Genomic DNA, 21,237 nt, shown 5'->3' with positions numbered 1-21,237 from the left:
AAAGATGCTAATGTTAATTTCTTTTATTTCTTTGAAAACACTAAGATCAAAAGATGCTGAGACCTGCATCTCTCTGATTTATGTGAGGCCCTGCTGGTTGATTTTTCGAAGGAGGGTTGCTTGATGAGTGTTAGCACTAGGAGGGAGAAAATCTGTCAGACTTTACATAAAAAATCTGTTGCTTATGCCCACTGTTTTCTAGTATGGTTTCTGCATAGTTGTCAGCATTTATTATCCTTAAGTAATTTAAAAAGCATTACTCCTTAAATTCTCTATTATTCCTATACAACAACAACAAAAAAGCATTTTACATAATTTTTTCTTAAGAAATTACTCTTTCCTTTGGCCACTTCCATTCTTTTGAATCAGCATATATAACTCCTACTGAGCCTATTCCTAATCAATACAAATTCAGAGCATTCACTGATGGAATGAAATCAGGAGCACAAAATACTAGCTGATACATTCTAGAAACAGAAAGATGTGGAATCAAGTCCCCAAGTCTACTTTAATTTCCTTAATCCGTTCCATTCTTTCTGCTATTCTGTGAACAGCCCAAATACACTCCTGCCTCAGGGCCTTTGCATTTACTGTTTCCTGGAAGATTCTTTTCACAGGTAGGTACATAAGTCATTCCTTTAGTTTCTTTTAATTCTGTTTGAATGCCACCTTCTTAGAGAGAATTTCTCTGACCATACTATTTAAAACAACTTCTCTCCCACCTCTCTATCAATCTCCTTACCCTGCTTTATTTTTCTTCTTCTCATCTCCAAGTAGAGTAAGCTCCATGAAAGCAGAGATCTAGTCTCTTTTGGCTTTTGGTGTAATCCCAGAGCCTAGATTATATCTGACACATAGTAAGCATTTTAATGAATACTTGATGAATGAAAAAAAGATACTTATGGCCAGTTCTTGCTGCTTTGTTTTACGAGGACTAATGATAAGTTATGCTGTATCCATAGGAAAGCCATCAGGGTCTACATACCTTTCAGTTCAGGAGTTAGATATATGCAGTGTGGATCCAGAAGAAAGGAGAAAGACCACTGGGTTATAGGAAGGCAGGTTTTGGCTGAAAGTAAGGAAGAACCTGCTGATGATTGCAGCTGTCTGAAGAGTATTTGATCAGTCTTTCTGTAGATGTTTATATAGGTTATATGACAACTTTGGGGATAATTGTAGAGGAAACCTAAGCATCTTGTGCAAATTAGATTATATTTCTTGCAACATCGGTTCTTAAAAGGTATGATTCTGTATTGACTCAAAAAATGAATAATTGAGTTTAGTTCTTCTGCAAAATGCTGCCAAACAGATGTATCTATTATGTTAACACCCTAAACCAGAGGTTGACAAATTGTGCCTCCTGGGCCAAATCTGACCAGTCATCTCTTTTTGTAAATATTTTTATTGGAACACAGCCATGAACATTTATTTACATATTGTCTATGGCTTCCTTCACACTGTAATGCACAGTTGAGTAGTCACAACACAGACCACGTGCCCCATAAAGCCTAAAATATTTACTGTGTGGACGTTTACAGAACAAATTCGCCAACTTCTTCCCTAAATCTAAAAAATATGTGGAAACCTATCTCTATTCAGTTTCCCAAGTACTTTAGTATTATCATCATCATTATCGTTATTAACTTTGGTATCAATAAAGATCTAACCACAATAATATAAACTACTCTGAATATTTAAATAGAGGGAATTTAATGCAGGGAATTGGTTACATGGAAGATGGAAGTGGCTGATAAGCCCATAGGTCAGCATCAGCAGGAAGATGGTGCCACTCCTACCAGCAAGACACAGGAAGGACGTAGTTTCATCAGAACCTGAATACAGGAATCACATCACAGAAACCAGAATCATAGGCGGGAGGGCAGGAAGGATGAAGCTATTGCCTGAAGTTGAACCACAAAAAAGATTCTGCTTCTGCCTGAAATGCCACCTGAGACAGAGGGAGAATGAAAAAAATTACCTGGCTTCTCCAACTAGTGCCTTCCATTACCTGAATTCCAACCAAAAGTCAACTGACAAAGAAATCTGGGAAATGGAGCCCACAGGGTTTCTTTCTTTAAAATACAAAGCATAGCAGAAAGGTGAGGGACAACTTGACCCAAGACCAGCACAGCTGCTAATAGTTATTAAGTACTATCTTCTGCCAGGTACAGAGCTAAAGATTTATATAAATCCTTACCTACTGGGTAAATACTAGTATAACCCCCAATTTATAGAGAAGGCCTAGAAAATTAAGTAAATTGGTCAAGTCCATGAATTAAAGTAATGACCAAGTTAGAAAGGAATCCAGGTCTGCCTAACTCCAAAACTCATGCTTTTAGCCCTTTTGTTTTACAAATGAGAAAAATAGTTTGGGGATATAAGAACTTTGCAGCTGTTTAATGCAGGGTTAGGTCTAGAAGGCAGGTTACTCTTATTAGGTTTTTGTACAACTCAATAAAGTTAAAACCTTTCATGCTATTATTGTAGCATTTAGAGAGTGTCCAGAGGAGACTCCCACTTAGATCATGGGGATGTCCTTGCACCATGAAACAATTACGAAGCAACCTTTCTGTATCCCAGTGTACTTTGTTGTAAAATGAGATTATTAATTTTAACTGCCTCATAGGAGTGTTGAGAGGGATTAAATAGATAGTACCTCTAAAAATCTCTGAAAAGTGTGCTACAGTCTGCATTTAGTAAATACTAGCTAGCTATTGCTACTGCTAATCTTTTTGTTATACTGACCCTGAAGTGGTTATCACAGGAAAAGAGTAGATCAGAAATTTTATGAAATGTTATCCAAGTGCTTCATTAAACAGTAATATCTTTGTACTGGACATTATACTTTTCTTCTATTTAGGAGAATCATTAGAAGATACTAAAAAATAGCATTTTTTTTTTTTGGTTTGCCTTTAAGCGAATGGCCCTCATGATGTTTAAGTTTATTAATTCAAGGGCTTTTTTATGTACCAGTGCTTATACATGTGAAATGTCATTTCTTCTTATGTTTCTCTCTTTCATCTAGGATGACCTTCTTCCAACCATTCCCAATATATGACCTTTTCCTTCCTGTCCTCAAGGCTTTACTTGGCTTCATTCTTGATAGTCTCCCACTCCAAGTCTTTTTTCTTTCTTAACTAGCACAATTCTTATCATACTTTGGTACATGCTCAAGATTTTCTTTCTCAACCAATATTTCCCTAGCTGATCACATGACACATTGATCTTTCACCTATATATACCACCCATAGACAACTTGTAACATGCTGTCATATACTATTTATATTGCCTTAAATAGTTCTGTAGTTTTTCCATTTTTATCTTGTTCCTTTAACTGTATTGAAAGCCATGCTTAGATGAACTTTTAGGTGGTTTGTGTTTTATAAATGCTTAAGTATTATGTGAAAACTTACAGCTAAAGTTCAAATTATGTGTATTTTTTAAAAAATTGATGATATTTGCTTTAAAAAGTAGTCTTGCTGTGTCGCAAAAGCCACTGACAATTTTGGTCCTTATGTGGGATTCCCTGAAAATAGCTAGAAAAGGAAGGAATTTTTCTAATCTAAAACATCCCAAAGATCCACAAATTAGCAGACTGTGAAACAAAAGACCCTGGAAGCATATCCTTCCAACATGATACACCATGTAGCCTTTGGTAAATGGTTATTTTTCTTTTCTTTTTTTTTTTTTTAAAGGCAAGCAAGAAGGGTAATTTGACAAGAAGAATCATTAGGTTTGGCATTGGAGTATCATATTTAAATGTGCTGAAAATATTTTAAAATGCAGGGCTCATAACACAATATGGACCTACTGCCACTATTTTCAGAATCTGAGGCTTTGGACTTAATATGGTAAAGATTTGAAGCATAGTCTATAGGAGGTAATGATGACCACAAAGATATTTGCACATTGCACATTTGTGGTCCATTATTATTGCACATGTTTTAAAGGGACTCTTTACAATGTACTGAGCTCAGAAAACTGTACAAAGCAAATATAGAGATCCAAGGGAAAATAGTAAAAAGCCCTTAAAATGATCTCTGAGAATGCCTGTAACATACTTGTCATTTAGTCACAATTAAGAATTTTATCTAATGACATATTCTGTTCTTCCATATTTAATGGGAATGTTTTCTCAGAGTTTAAAAATCATTAACTTTAGTTTTTAAGTACTATAGCTGCAGAACTCTAAAAGATAAGTCAATTGTAGTCATATTATTCAAACACTGTGAGATGTTACAATTCTTGTAAACTTAAAGATTGAGTTAGGATGACCCTGAGGTATTTGGAATCTAAACCTAGCTAGATTGGTAAGAATTTTCTCTTCAAAAAATTAGAAAAGTAGAAGCAGCATTCCAAATGTTTAAAAACAAATAATCCTCTCTTCACCATCTCAATATCCTCCCCCACCCCCAACACATCTACATGTTTTGGACTATTTAGTAATTTATTTTCTGTGATGTTAATAGATTAAATGTAAATCTTAATAAATCCAATTTCCTTGAATTCGAAGTTGTTTAGCCTTGAGGACTAGCATCTTGCCTAGTTATTCCACATTTAAAATGTTCGGGTTTTTTTTTTTTTTTGTGCATTGCTAGACAGTAAACAGCTATAGTAGTAGGGGTCCAAATCACAATTAATAGTGCTGAATGTCATCTTATAAACCATAAACCTGCCTCTTGATTCATTAAAATAAAAATCTGGGAATAGCTATGGCTACTAGACCTCAAATACTATTACCAAAAAGGATTTTGTGTTTTAGTTTTTTCATGTGTTTTTAATGTATGTTTATAAGGAGATACCTGATAGATTGATTACAAACAGGACTATGACATGTATCTGAGTGTAGAGTTATATGGAACTGTCTAACATTTAACTTTGTTTAAATTACTTCTGTAACTAAGATTACAATTCAAACACGTCTATCTGAATACTGACTGTAGGACAGTAAAGCAAATGCCAGAATTGTAGCCTGGGAGTAAGGTAGTGACTTAATATGATGGAGTTTAGGCAATTTTAATTTTAGGGACATTGTTCCTTGGTTTTGGTATTTCCCAACAATCGTACCATTCATGATTTTATTTTATTTTAGCCATGCCCTTTGGGTTCCCGAGATTTTCGAGAGAAACAGTGTGCAGACTTTGACAATATGCCTTTCCGGGGAAAGTATTATAACTGGAAACCCTATACTGGAGGTAATGTATAACCTGGCAGAGCATTCATGCTTGAGAGCTTTGCAAATATGAAAGAGTATATAAATACATACAAACATGCACATACATTCACACATGTACTAGTTAAAATCAGTGTTTGCAAATAAAAGCAGGAAAGTGCTTATAGTACTATAAAGGTCTCATGTTTTAGTTTCCCTATAATGAAGTTTATATGTTAGTACAAATTATCGCAAATCATTTCTTAAAACTTAATTCTGTTTAAGAAGGTACAAAATTCCTAGAAAGGATATCTGCACATCAAAACCATATAATACTTTTGAATTCTGCTTGAGATTTCTTTGAGTTACGTGTAAATTACACTATAGTCTTTGAATATTTGCAATTATCACCCTAAAACAAATTATAACAATATAAATCTGGAAAGTCTCTGTTCTTTCTTAATCAAAAACCAAGATATTTCCACAGATTCTTTTTCAGAGTTAGGAAACATTTTTCCTCTTTAATTTGGGCACATATCGAGTATTAATTGTTCAGTAACCAGAAGTTTTTTGTACACTCCCAAAATACAAACTACAAAATATAAAATTTTGTTGAAATTTTCTCTTGGAAAAATTGAATATACTTTTAAAAAAAATTTTATTATTGTTATTACTGATTTAGGGGGCACAAGTACAGTTTTGTTACATGGATTTATTGTGTAGTGGTGAAGTCTGGGCTTTTTGTGTAACTATCATCTGTATAGTATATGTAGTGCCCATTAGGTATAAATATACATTTAAGAAATATTTATTGTTTGTTTTTCTAACATCTTACTTTAAAAATTATCCAGTAGAGCAATATTAAAAGAATTTTACAGTGACACTGTATATTCACCACCAAGATTCTACCATTAACATTTTACTATACTTTCTTTATACATGTCTATACATCTTTCTATTTATTAATCTCTTATTTTTATATATTTCGAAGTAAATTGCAGTCATTAATTATGCTTTCCTCTAAATACTTAAGCATGCATAAAACATTAACCACAGTTCAATTATTTGTTTACTTTTTTCTTTTGAGGTAAGATTACATACAATGAAATGTACAAATCTTAACTATACTTTTCCTGACTTTTGACAAATGCATATACTTGTAAATCCCTATTGAGATATACAACATTACCATTATCTGCAAAATTCTCATGGTCATTGTCTTAGGCAGTTCAGACCGCTGTAACAAATTACCATAAGCTGGGGATCTTAAAAACTAGAAATTTATTTCTCACAGTTCTGGAGGCTAAAAATCTGAGATGAAGGTGCCAAAATGGTTGGATTCTGGTGAGGGCCCTTTTCTGGGTTGCAAACTGCCACCTTCTCATTGTATGCTCACATGGCAGAAAGAGGAAAGAGCTCTCTGGGGTCCCTTTTATAAGGGCACATATCCCATTCGTAACCCTCATGACCTTATTACCTCCCAGAGGCCCTACCTTCATTAGGGTTAGGATTTGAACATATGAATTTGGGGGAAACACATTGGGTTCATAAAAGTCGTTATAGTCTTTTGCAGTGATTAGCTGCCTCTATCTACTCCCAAGAAGCAACCATTATTCTGATTTTTTTTTTCTCATCATAGTTTAGTTTTGCCTTTCCAAAACTTCATATAAATAAAATTATGCCGTATGCACTCTATTGTGTAAGTCTTCTTTAAGCTTGATGTTTTTGAGATTTATCCACATTGTTGTATAAATTAATAGAAAGTAGTTGGTTATATCTGGGTGCAGTGGCACATACCTGTTGTCCCAGCTACTTGGGAGGCTGAGGTGGATTGCTTGAGCCCAGGAGTTATGAGCTATAGTGTGCTATGCTGATTGGGTGTTGGCACTAAGTTTGGCATTAATATTGTGTCCTTCTGGGAGTGAGGGGCCACTAGGCTGCCTAAGGAGGGGTAAACCAGCCCAGGTCAGAAACAGAGGAGGTCCAAACTGCCCTGCTGATCAGTATGTGGATGGTGCCTGTGTATAGCCACTGCACTCCAGCCTGAGCACTCTGTGTCTTAAAAAAAAAAAAAAAAAAAATTTTCTTCCTTTTTATTGCTGAGCAGTATTCCATTGTAGTAACCAGTTTGTTTTTTCATTCTGCTATTGATGGACACCTGGGTTGTTTCTAGTTTTTAGCTGTTATGAATAAGCTGCTATGAACAATTATGTACAATCTTTTTGTGAGCATGTTTTCATTGCACTTGGGTAAATACTTAGGAATGGAATTTCTGGGCAACAGGGTAGGTGTGAGTTTAGTTTTAAAAGAAACTGCCAGATGTTTTTCCAAAGTGATTGTACCATACACTCCCACCAACAATGTATGAGGGTTCTATTTGCTACACATCCTTGCCAACATTTGGTGGTTTTAGTCTCCTGGTGAGGATAGAGTGGTGTCTCAATGAAGTTTCAATTTTTCATTTTTGATGGTTGACTATGTTAAGCATATTTGCAGGTACTTATTAGCCATTTATATATCTTCTTTTGTAGTGTCCGTTCAAATCTTTGGCCTATTTTTAAATTGGGTTGTTTATCTTTTCAAGTGGTAGTCATTTCTCAGATAAGTTTTACAAATCTTTTGTCATAGTCTATGACTTTCGTATTACTTTAATGGTGTTTTGGGATATATATGTTTTTAATTTTTCAATTTTTAATAACTTTTCTGTATGGTTATTGTGTTCTGTGTCCTGAGAAATATTTACCTACCTAAACTCGAGATATTTTCTTACATTTTATTCTAAAAGCCTTACGTTTAGATCAATGACCTCTCTCAAAATAATTTTTAGTATGGTGTGTATTTGTAGTGTACTTATGGATTTTCTATTTTGTTTCATAGATCCATTTTTCAATCCTATGCCAGTACCACACTGATTTGACTACTGTAACTATATAGTCTTGAACACAGGTTGTATAAGTCCCATTAACTTTGATCTTTTTTCAAGAGTTCTTCAGATTGTCTGCTTTGGATTTCCATATAAATTTTAGAATCAGTTGGTAATGTCGACAGAAAAACCTGCTGGGCTTATGATTTGGGTATTATGTTGAATCCATAGATCAATTGAGGGAGAACTGAGATGTTAATAATACTGAATTTTCCAGTTTATGAAAATGGTATAGCTCTCCATTTATTTATGTCTTCTTTAATTTCTCTCAACTATGTTTTGTAGTTTTATGTGGAAGGTTCTGCACATCTGTTATTAAATCTATTCCTGAGTAATTTATGTTTTTTGACACTATCATTAATAAGACTTTTGAAAATTTCATTTTCAACAGTTTTCACTAGTATGCAAAAATAAAATTGATTTTTGTATATTAACTTTGTATTCTGTGACCTTTCTAAATTCCCATGTTTTAACAGTTATTTTGTAAATGCTTATCATTTTCTTGGTAAATAGTCATGTTATCTGGAAATAGAGATGATCTATTTCAATCTTTATGCCTTTTATTTCATTTTCTTGCCTAATGTACTAGATTGGCCCTCCCATATAATTTATGCATGTATTGTATTTTTTTCTTCTTTATTCTATTAACATGCTGAATGACTTCATAGATTTTACAGTCTCAAACTCATCTTGTATTCCCAGGATAAAACCCTGTGTGATAGTGATATGTTATTTTTTATGTGTTATTGGATTTACTTTAATTGCTAATGTTTTATTAAGGATATTTGCATCTATATTCATAAAAGATACTGATTTGTAAATATTTTTCTTGTGATATTTTGGGCAAGTTTTGGTATCAGTGGTACTCCAGCTTTCCAAAGTAGAATCCTTACTTATTTTGAAAGAGTTTTAGGAGTGATATTATTTCTTCCTTATAATACCTCTCACTAGTAAAACCACCAGCCTTGGTATTTTCTTTGTGAAAATGTTTTTCTTAAAAATTCAACTCCTTTAATAGATAAAGGGATATTCAAGTTTTTTTAAAAAAAATTCTTCTGTTTGACTTTTTGATTTTATGTCTTTAAGAAATTTATGTTACATACATGTTGTCCAATTTATTGACATAAAATAGATCATAGCATTATTTTATTATCATATTTAGCATCTATAAAGTCTGTAATGATATATCCTCTTTCATTTCTGATATTGACAATTTGTGTTTTCTCTGGTTTTCTTGATCAGTCTTGGAGTTTATCAATTTTATTAATCTTTTCAAAGAACCAAATTCTGGCTTTAGTACTTTTCTCTTTAATTTGTCTTTTTTTCTAATTTTTAATTTTTGCTCCTATATTTATTATTTCCTCCTTTATTGTCAGTTCATTTTGCTTTTTTGCATTCCCAGAATTTATGTTGTATTTTTATTTCCTTCAGAATATTTCCTTCAAAATATTTTATTTACATTGTGATTTAACCTATGAGTTACTTAGAACTGTGTTGTTTTAATTTCCATATATTTGAGATTTTCTAGATGTCTTTTTGTTATTCATGTATAATTGAATTTCATTAAGATTAGAGAATATTCTTGGTGAATGTTCTATGCATACTTGAAAATAATGTGTTTTCTGCAGTTATTAGATATGCAGTGTTCTATAGATATCCATGAGGTCAACTTGGCTGAGAATGTTGTTCAATCTTTCGTATTCTTTCTAGATTTTTCTGCTCTAGTTCTTCTATCAATTATCGGGAGAGGTGTGTTAAAATCTCCAACTATTTTATGGCTTTGCTTTCTTTTTATGTAAGATTTTGCTTTATGTATTTGAATCATTTTTAATAGGTGCATATACATTTGAGATTGTTTTGTCTTGGTGCAGGAGAAGTGTCTGAAATAATTCACAGATTTAATAATGACTATTAGATATAATTTTGTACATAGTGAATTAACCCTAAATAATAAGATTTAACATAAGGTAATTGATTAATATGCCCCTTCGGTTAGAGAATTCTTTTACATCCCTTCTGAATTAACATCCATACCTCTTTTTTTTTCAGCTTCATTAAGGTACAATTTACAAAAAAAATTTTATAAAGTGTACAACATGTTTTGATATACATGTATCTTGTGAAATGATTACTGCAATCAAGCTAATTAACATATCCATTACCTTACATAGTTACCTTTTTTGTGTGTATGATGAGAATACTTAAGATTTATTCTCTGAGCAAATTTCAAGTGCATATTATTATTAACTATAATATATTAGATCTACAGAACTTAGTTCTCTTATAACAAAACATTTGTATCTTTTGACCAATACTTCCCTATTCTCCCACGTGGCCCAATCCCTGATAACCACCCTTCTCTCTGTTTCTATGAGTTAGACTTTTTTTAGATTCCATATATAAGTGAGGTCATGCAGTTTTTGTCTTTCTGTGTCTGTCTTATTTCATTTAGCATAATATTCTCTGGGTTCATCTATGTTGTCCCAAATGACAGGCTTTCTTTTTAAAGACTGAATAATATTGCCTTATATGTATACATCATAATTTTTTTATGCACTCATCTGTTAACACACTGGGTTATTTCATTTCTTGCCTGTTTGTGGATAATGCTGCAATGAACATGAGTAGATACCTCTTCGTGATAGTGATTTTATTTCCTTCGGATATATACCCAGAAGTGAGATTACTGGCTCATATGGTCATTCTATTTTTAATTTTTGAAGGAGCCGCCATACTGTTTTCCATAATGGCAGTACCAATTTACATTCGTAGCAACAATGTATACAGGTTTCCTTTTCCCCATATCGTTACCAACACTTGTTATCTTTTGACTTTTTGATAATAGCCATCTTAACAGATGTGAGCTGATATTTGATTATGGTTTATGTTTGCATTTCCCTGATGATTAGAAAAATGTCTATTCATGTTCTTTGCCTATTTTTAATCAGGTTATTTTTTTTTTACAAGTTCCTTATATGCTTTCAATATTTACCTCTTATTGGATATATGGTTTGCAAATATTTTCTCCCATTCTCTGGGTTGACTTTTCATTTTGTTGCTTGTTTCCTTGCTTTGCAGAAACTTTTTAGTTTAATATAGTCCCATTTGTTTATTTTGGTATTTGTTGTCTATTATTTTGGTGTCATATCCAAGAGAATCATTGCCAAGACCTATGTCTGCGAGCTTTTCCTCTATGTTTTCTTCTAGTTTTACAGTTTCAGTTTTTACATTTAAGTCATTTGGGTTCTGTCTTTCCTTCTATTAATTGTTGTACCACATTTTTTGATTTGCTAAACTATCCTTGCATTCTCATGATAAATCCTACTTGATCGTGGTGAGTGATCCTTTAATGCTCTGTGTAATTCAGTTTTGTTAGTATTTTACTGAAATTTTCTGCATCTATGTTCATCGGGGATATTGACCTGTAATTTTCTTTTCTGTTAATGTCCTTATCTGGCTTGGTAATCAGGGCAATGCTGGCCTCATAAAATGAATTTGGAAGTGTTCTCTCTTCCACAAATTTTTGAAAGAGTCTGAGAAAGACTGGTATTATTTTGGTATAATTCACCAGCTATGCCATGAGGTTCTGGGCTTTTATTTGTTGAGAGATTTTTCATTACTGGTTTAATCTCCTTAATTGTTATTGGTCTGTTCAGATTTTCTATTTTTTCATGATTCAGTCTTGGTAGGTTGAACGTTTCTACAACTTTAGTCATATCTTCAGGGTTAGCCAATTTGGATAGCCCTGAAGTGTTCATAGTAGTCTCTTATGATCAGTTGTATTTCTGTGGTATCAGTTTTAATGTCTCCTCTTTCATTTTGGATTTTCTTTGAGTCTTCTCTCTTTTTTCCCTAGTCTAGCTAAAAATTTGTCTATTTTGTTTACCTTTTCAAAAAACCAGCTCTCAGTTTTATTAATCTTTTCTATATTTTTGTGAACAAGTCTACTTCATTTATTTGTGCTCTGATCTTTATTTCCTTTCTTCTATTAATTTTGGAGTTAGTTTGTTCTTTTTCTAGTTCCCTGAGATGTAAAGTTAGGTTGTATATTAGAAATCTTTTTTTTTAAATGTAGACATTTATCACTATAAACTTGCCTCTTAGAAGTGCTTCAGCAACATCCTGTAAATTTTGGAATATTGTGTTTCTGTTTTTACTTAAGATATTTTTAAATTTACCTTTTGATTTCTTCTTTGACCTGTTGGTTGTTCAGGAGCATGTTGTTTAATTTTCATATATTTGTGAATTTTCCAGTTTTCCTTCTGTTACTGGTTTCTAGTTTCATACCATGGTGGTCAGAAAAATGGTTGAGATTATTTCAATCTTAAACATGTGAAGACTTGTTTTGTGGCCTAACAAATGATGTATCCTGGAGAATTTTCCATGTGTGCTTGAGAGGATACATTTTGATGCTTTTGGATGTAATGTTCTATATATCTTTTAGGTCCATTAACTCTAAAGTATAGTCCACCATTTCGTTTTTGATTTTTTTGTCTGGATGACCTACCTATTATTGAAAGTAGACTATTAAAGTCCTCTATTATTATATTACTGTCTTTTACCCCCAGCATCTCTTAATAATTGCTCTATATATTTAGGTTCTCCAATGTTGGGTACACATATATTTATAATTGTAAATTGTAATCAATTGATGAATTGACCCCTTTAGCATTATATAATGACCTTCTTTGTCTGTTGTTACAGTTTTTAACTTATAGTCTATTTTGTCTCATTTACGTATAGCTCCCCTTGCTGTATTTTGGTTTCCATTTGCATGGAGTATCATTTTTTATCCCCTCACTTTTAGTCTTCTGTGTCCTTAAATCTGAAGTGTAGGCAATATATAGTTGGGTCTTGTTTTTTTATCCATTCAAACCACTCATTTTTTTAATCCTTTTCCCCCTCTTTTCATTGGGGAATTTAATCTATTTACATTTAAAATAATTATTGTTAGGTAAGGACTTACTATTGCTATTTTGTCGATTGTTTTTGGTTCTTTAATAGGTTTTTTGTTTATTTCTTACTCTTGCTGTCTTCATTTGCGATTGGATGATTTTCTGTAGTAGTATGCTTTGATTTCTTTCTCTTTCTCTTGTGTATCTCCTACAGGTTTCTCCTTTGTGGTTACCATAAGCCTAACATCTTATAGTCATAACAGTCTATTTTAAGCTGTTAATAACTTAACTTCCAACACATACAAAAAAATCTACACTTTTAATCTTCCCATTTTATATTTTTGATGTTATGATTTACAATTTTTTATATTGTGTATCCACTCACAAATTAGTATAGCTATAGTTATTTTTAATATTTTTGCTTTTTAGCTTTCATACTAGAGTTTTAAGTGATTTACACATCTTTATGACAGTATTAGAGCATTCTGAATTTGACTAGATACTTACCTTTACCAGTGAGTTTTATACTTTCATATATTTCCATGTTACTAATTAGCATCCTTTCGTTTCAGCTTGAAGAACTCCCTTTAGCATTTCTTGTATGGCAGGTCTAGTGGTGATGAACTCCTTCAGCTTTTGTTTGTCTGGGAAAGTCTTTCTCTCTCCTTCAGTTCTGAAGGACAACTCTGCCAGGTAAAGTATTCTTGATTGGCAGTTTTTTTTTTCTTTCTGCACTTTGAATATATCATCTCACTCTCTCCTGACCTGCAAGGTTTCTGCTGAGAAATCTGCTAGTAGACCTATGGAGTTCTCTTGTATGTAATGAACCTCTTTTTGCTTGCTTTCAGAATTCTTTGTCTTTGATTTTTGACAATTTGGTTATAGTATGTGAAGTCTTCTTTGGGTTGAACCTTATTGGAGACCTTTGAACTTCATGTACTTGGATGTCCATATTTCTCTCCAGATTTGGGAAGTTTTCAGCCATTATTTCTTTAAATAAACCTTATTCCCCTTCCACTCTCTTTTCTGTCTGAGATTCCTATAATGTTAAATTTTAGCTCTCTTTATGGTTTCCCATAAATTCTATAAGCTTTCTTCATTCCTTTTCATTTTTTTTTCTTTTTTCCCCTCTTTGACTGAATGTTTTAAAATGACCTTTCTTCAAGTTTATAGATTCTTTCTTCTGCTTAAGTCTACTATTGATGTTCACTATTTCATTTTTCATTTCATTCATTGTATTCTTCAGTTCCAGAATTTCTGGGGTTTTTTAAAAAATAATTTTTGTCTGTTTATTGAACTTCCCATTTTGTATATGTATTGCTTTTCTGATTTCATTGAGTTGTCGATCTGTGTTCTCTTGTAGCTCCCTCAGCTTCCTAAAAACAATTATTTTGAATTCTTTTCAGGTCATTCATAGATCAACATTTCTTTGGTTTAGTTATTAGAATATTATTGTGTTCCTTTGGTGGTGTCATGTTTTCTTAAATTGTTTTTATTGCTTGATGTCTTGTAATTGCTGTCTTTGCATTTGGAGAAGCAGTTTTCTCCTCTAGTCTTTATTAACTGGCTCCCTGAGAGAAACATCTTCATCAGACAGCCCAGCTAGGGATTCTGAGACTCTCTCAGACCTTTTCTATGGGTGCACCTACTGCACACCTCTTGTTCTCTCTTGGGGAAGAATTCATAAGGTTGTATGCCCTCTCAGGATCCTGCAAAGCTGGGCCAGGTCCTAGGAGCTTCCTGTTTGTTTTCGCTGGGATGATGCCCTAAAATGCTTGAATTGTGTGCCTTCTCCCAGTCCTGAAAAGTCAAGCTGGCTGTCTGCATGAAACGCTTGCACTCACTGTCCATAAGAACATGCTCAAGCTGCCAACCTAGAGAGCTGGGGAGGGGGCTGCTGAGGCACACAGAGTTTTTGTGGTGCCCACGAGCTAGTTGGGGGGGTGCCAATAGGCAAAACATTTCAAGTAGCTCATGGGTTGGCTTCCCAATGGAGTTTGAAGAGCACTTAGTTGGGTCTGTGGCCTGTTTTCTCTGCTCCCAACCTCTTCCAAGCACTTAGCTATGCCAATCAGTATTCTGGATTAGGCAAGAAAGAAGTAGACCTCTTGGTCATTGCCCCACACAGCTAGGGGAGCCCAGTGCTCACTCTCTGTGCTCTCACTTTCCCCTGTGGGAGAAATCATGGATTGAGTGGGTGTCTCTTTTCACTGAGCTGTGCTGCCTTGAGGGAGATGTGATGCAGGTAAAGTTAAACTGTTCTTCTTTAACCTCTTCAACGTGTCTGTTCTTGGATTTTTTTTCTCCAATGGTGTGCTGGAACTTCTCTGCTGGACTCCTGGACTCCCACAAAGGTACTCCTCTTGTCTGTGGGTAGTTGTCAAAACCAGTGCTTCTGCAGGGAGATGACAGTAGAAAGCTCCTCTTCTACCACCTTGTTGATGTCGCTTAAGTGATACTTCTTGTGAAAGCTCATTATAGCAGCACAAGCTGAACACATCTTTAGCAGTAAACAGAAGAAATTTATTTCTGTTTTTATCACGTAGTGTATTGGGCTAAGGAATACAACCATAGTATTTATATGTTCTACCTATGAAATATTACCTTATATGATTTATGTTAAAATTGAATAAACAGAAGACTCAGGTTCTCTTTTTAAAGCCTGATACGTAAAATGCTGTATTAAATTCCAAAACATTACAATAAAAAGTCTCAACGGAACTATATTTGGTAGTAATGAAAAAAATCCCAGTAAGATTCATGGAAATTTATAGTGATTTTATTCGTGAGACTCTCATAAAAATAAATATAAATAGTTTGATTATCAGTTCAGGGAGAAATTATTTTAATTACTTGTCATTTCTGTGCTCAGTATAGCAAAGTTTATCAATAACATAAGCTTAAAAATAACATTCTTAATTATAGAGAAGCTCTATAGCCTATAAACATTGAAAATGGAAAAAAACATGGACTTAGGCCAGAGGACTGGCAGTTAGGGGACCAGTTTTTAACTACATATATATTTTAGCCTCCACAATATTTTTGAAAAGTTTGAATCAGTTGTCAACACTTAAAATTTAGAAGAATTTACATTGAAAAAATGTAGGTTTTTATCTTCTCTTGAAAAAACAGAATGTCTAACAATAATGGGCCATCTTCTTGCATGACATCATTCACCTGTAACAGTGATCTCCTTTAGTGGAATGTGCTCTCTCTAATTTATCATTGACTCTACCACTCAGTCGTTTTCCTCTTTTACATACCTTCAACCTGCAGAAACCTGATTTCTAAGAACTTCACTGAGACCTAGGCATGTCATTTCATCTGTCTGCTTTATTTTTTTTTACTAGAAGTAGTCTTCTTTATTTAAAAGAGAAATTTTATCAGTTTAATTAGACAAGGTAAAAGTGTTTTAAAGTTCATGAAATAAAGTTCCAAAAGAATGTATTTTAAGTCATAATTTTAATCATTACATATTTATAAATAGTAGCTTTCTCATGTGCTGTGTTCAGTACAATAAATCCACATTTATTGCTATTTTTTAAATATACTGTAAAGTTAGGATATGTACTATTTCTAAACATTGCTATCATTTATGCTTATTTTTCACTTCAACCTTAAAAAATAGAAATTTCAATCACAAAATGAAAATGCCCAAGTTATTATTTGTATTTATTCACAAATAAAATTACATATTGTTTTAATTATTCAAATGTAATATTGTATTTAATATTTATCTTTGATTTATTAACCTCATAAGAACTATTCAAATTTAATGCTATAATTAATTTCATTTTTGATTTTCTAATCTCACAAGAATTTGTCTCCATGCTAAAGCCAAGGTTCACGGAATTTTTTATATGTTTAAGGCAGGTACAAATTTAGTTTTATTTTACAATTACCGTATCCTTGCTTGATGTAGCAGAATTTTTGTATCAGCTTCAGTAACATATGTAGCAGAAATTCCTCTTTGCTATACAAGGTTATTATTTCAAGAGTCCTTAAACTTGATTTCCTTGGTTTGTTTTTTAAAATTATATTTCTTTCATCCATTTTTCTTAAACATTCAGTTACCTCCACTGTGATCCCTTTTGCCCTAAAATATATTGTAAATACATAATGGAAATATGTGAAAATTTTAAACCTTAAAGCCACTGAGTAGTTCCTCCCTTAAGTTGCACAAGCAATGAAAGTAAGTGTGAAATTTTAGAGAGAGGAAAGAAATTTACACGTTTAGGTTTACAGTCGGGAAATGATGTCTATATGAATTATAAATTTGCTGTGGATAATACAATCACTGTTCATTAGAATTATTCCAATTATTTCTCTTCTACTGTAATTTGTCCAGGTGGGGTAAAACCTTGTGCATTAAACTGCCTGGCTGAAGGTTACAATTTCTACACTGAACGTGCCCCTGCGGTGATCGATGGGACCCAGTGCAATGCCGATTCACTGGACATCTGTATCAATGGAGAATGCAAGGTTGCTCAAATTTTACTCCTTTTTGTTGAGGTTTATGAGACTTTTGTCTTTTTCTAGATAGTACTCCTAATTAATACTATTAATATGTTCAGTTTTTTAAAAAGAGAGCCACATTTTAGAGAATTTCAGTTTTCATTAAGGATGACAACATAAGTAGTTAAAGGTGGGATGACCCATTCATATTCAAGTGCCATTCATATGTGATATATTGTGCTATTCTAGTTATGTTTATAATGATTGCAAGAGGTATAAAAATATTTTGAACTTTAATTTCCATTTTTCTTCGGTTCTATTTACAAATGAGATGATAGAAAAAGAGGGAATAAGGATTGAGCTCTTATTTGTATGGCTACCATATGTTCTCATTGGAAGATTACTTGATATATTTCATAGAATAATTCTTCCTCAAAGTATGAAATAGCTGTGCTCCTCCTACTTTATCTTTCTTTGAAGCATTTACAATGGTCTTCATTATAGTGTTAGTGAGAAAGAAGAGATAAAAAGTACTGTCTATTTTACTTAGTCTCATAATTTCTTTGAAAAGTTTCTATTCTTCTGGCTGCTTATCTCCATACATATCTGATGGTCCGGTTTGTGTGTGCATGTTTATGGGAGATTACTTTACTTTCTTGAAGAAAAAGTTATTTTTGTGACAGTATTCAAGTTTTTTCAGATAACAAAGACCCAGGTACAGTCTTTATTCAGGGATTGCTTGTGTACTATCAATGGCTATAGGTCAAATGTGCATACTTACATGCCACAGTATGTATCAAATATATATAGAAAATCCACATTTTTATGATTAAATGCAAAATTAAAAGGTGGAATTTTAGCTTCTTAAATTGTGTGCTTACATTTCCTTTTCGTTTATGGCAATTTTATTCAGCTGGTGGAAATAGGTCTTCATTTTGAAAGATTTACCCAGGTATGAATTCCACAAGTAATCTTTGGTACTAGCAATTGGATATCTAGAAAAAGCCAGTGGCTTAGACAGGGCAAGCCATAATGCTCAATCAGGAACATTATGACACTGCTATTACTGTATAGAACCATACAGTATGCCATATTTCTTAGTTCTTAAATTTCTTAATTGAGGGTATAAGTAAGAGCCTATTGCTAACCAATTAAAATATTTTAAGAATTAGAGCATGGTATCAATAAATGAAGAAGAGGTCTAGGTTGGAAATATAGACATACATTCCTGGGGAATCAGAATTTTTTTCTTTAAATTTGCATGTTGAAAAATATTAGCTGGGACTTACTGGAGAGTGAAGATAAAATGGAAAGAAGAAAGTATTTCTTATTTTGATTTCCTTTACTGGGAAAAGAAGTAGATAAATAAGTTATATGTATATGATTAGTTATTCCAAGAATTTCTCTTATTGACACACTGAATATTCTTCTCTGTTTTCAGCATGTAGGTTGCGATAATATTTTGGGATCTGATGCTAGGGAAGATAGATGTCGAGTCTGTGGAGGAGATGGAAGTACATGTGATGCCATTGAAGGGTTCTTCAATGATTCGTTGCCCAGAGGAGGTGAGTGTGTATAGAGAACTCTTCCTCACACCTCTGGTATACTCGGAATAGCCAAAACACTTGGTTTCCCCTCCCCTCCGATTTTTATATTTCTTTATTTAGGCAAACAATATGTTTTTGCCAAATTGCTTCAGTCCTTTAAGAATTAAATGCAATTTCTTGTAAGATATTTTAAGAAAATGTTATTCTCTATTTGCTTCATTTAGCCATGTTTCTTTAAGATGTGAATTCCCAAAGAGCATTGGTATGACGGGCATGTGTTGAGGAAAAAAAAATGAACTAGTATTATACCTGTTGAGGCTTTAAGTATATTTTGAAATAATTTTAGAGAAAAAGACTATTATTTTTTCTCTGAAATGTATTCATGAACTCAAAGGCTAATTTGCACATATTTCATAATTTATGAAATGCAAAGTCAAAAACAGGATGGAATAATAAGGTAACTATTGTTACTGATTGGTTACTAAACACTCATTTTCTGACTGAGGTTGCTTAATACTGACTATCTTCTCTGTTCTAGGCTACATGGAAGTGGTGCAGATACCAAGAGGCTCTGTTCACATTGAAGTCAGAGAAGTGGCCATGTCAAAGAACTATATTGGTAGGTTATTTTGACAAATTTTAAAAATTAATGAGGAAAAGCAGCACAGTATCATGAAGGAAAAGACATATTGCTTTCAGGTAGATCAATTTCATACTAAAATCCAGGAAGTTCCAAGTTTTTATAGGACCACATGTAAAATGCTATACAGAATAATTAGTAGTTTAATGGCTTACTGTTCACTGGGTTATTTTATTTTTTAAATCAATTTTTTTATAAAAATTTTATAATTTTTAAATTTTATCCATCTAAATACCATAAGCAAGGTATGGAACGGTTCTACAATTCCAAAACTAGGTCTCATTCCCCTTTGCAGTCAAATTCCCTCAGCCTCAGCCTTTGTCTGAGACAAACATTGATCTATTTTTTGACATTATATATATTATTTTTACTTATTCTGGAAGTTCACATAAATGAGCTCATACAGTACGTATACTTACATCTTGCTTTTTTCACTTAGCATGTTTTTAGATTCATCTATATTGTTGAGTTCAAAGTTCATTTCTTTTTATTGTCAAATAGTATTTTATTGTGTAGATTACCATAATTTGTTTATCTATTCATTCGTTGATGGATATTTGGGTCATTTCTAGATTTTAACTGCTATAAATAAAGCTTCTTTGAACATTCATAAACAAGCTTTGTGTGAACATATATTTTCATTTCTCTTGGATAAACGCGTAAGAATGAAAAGGATGAGTCATATGATAAGTACGTGTTTAACTTTTGTAATTTAACTATTTTCACATTTAAAATATTTACTCATCTGGCATTATTTTTGCTCTTTTTTTAACTTTGTTTTTATTGAGGTGAAATTCACATTACACAAAATTAATCATTTAAAGTGAACAATTCAGTGGCATTTAGTATGTTCCAAAACATTTCTCTCATCCCAAAGGAAATCCCATATCCATTAAATAGTTGCTCCTCATTCTTCCCATCCCCCAGCCTCTGGCAACCACCAATCTGCTTTCTGTCTATGTGGATTTTTACCTATTTAGGATATTTCATATAAATGGAAGCATACACAATATGACCTTTTCTGTATGGCCTTTTCCACTTAGCTTAAGGTTTTTTAGGTTTATCATAGTATGTATCAATACTTCATTCCTTTATGGCTGAATAATATTCAGTAGTTTTGTATATGCCACAATTTGTTCATCTATTTATCCATGGATGAACGTTTGAGCTGCTTCTGTTTTTGGCAATTGGGAATAGTGCTACTATTAACTTGTGTGTGCAAGTATTTGAGTACCTGTTTTCAATTCTTTTGGATTATACCTAGGAGTGGAATTATGGCATTTATTCTTATATAAAGAATGAGATATAAATTCAGCAACTTTTTTTTTTTCCAAAAGGCTAGTCTTTTGTCTTGGTCCCATTTCTTGTTATCTTTCCTTTACTAATTTAAGATACTTCCTTTATCATACACTAAATTCCCATACTTGAGTCTATTTCTTAACTCTCTGGTTTGATTGCTCCATCAGTCTGTGTGCCAGTATGACAAGTTCTTCACACCCCATATTCGTTTAATTACTGTTCTAATATTTGGAAAGGAAAGTCTGCTCCCTACGCTCACTCCCATCCCAGTTATTCATTTTGTCATAATTTTCCTTGGTAGTTCCACATGTTCGTTCCTCCAGGTA

General features: G+C 32.9%; 1 protein-coding gene across 1 annotated transcript in view; it reads left to right on the top strand.

The window, feature by feature from the left end:
• The window catches only part of ADAMTS6 (ADAM metallopeptidase with thrombospondin type 1 motif 6), a 261,874-nt gene that overhangs the window by 191,514 nt on the left and 49,123 nt on the right, over positions 1 to 21,237 (top strand). The window contains exons 14-17 of the mRNA XM_069492484.1: positions 5,093 to 5,195; positions 17,319 to 17,452; positions 18,867 to 18,990; positions 19,511 to 19,591. Coding sequence (XP_069348585.1) covers positions 5,093 to 5,195; positions 17,319 to 17,452; positions 18,867 to 18,990; positions 19,511 to 19,591 — 442 coding nt within the window. The remainder of the gene's footprint in view (positions 1 to 5,092; positions 5,196 to 17,318; positions 17,453 to 18,866; positions 18,991 to 19,510; positions 19,592 to 21,237) is intronic.

This window comes from Eulemur rufifrons, chromosome 17 (genome assembly GCF_041146395.1).
Source record: "Eulemur rufifrons isolate Redbay chromosome 17, OSU_ERuf_1, whole genome shotgun sequence".
Lineage (NCBI taxonomy): Eukaryota > Metazoa > Chordata > Mammalia > Primates > Lemuridae > Eulemur > Eulemur rufifrons.
This window is presented reverse-complemented; position numbering and strand designations above follow the sequence as displayed.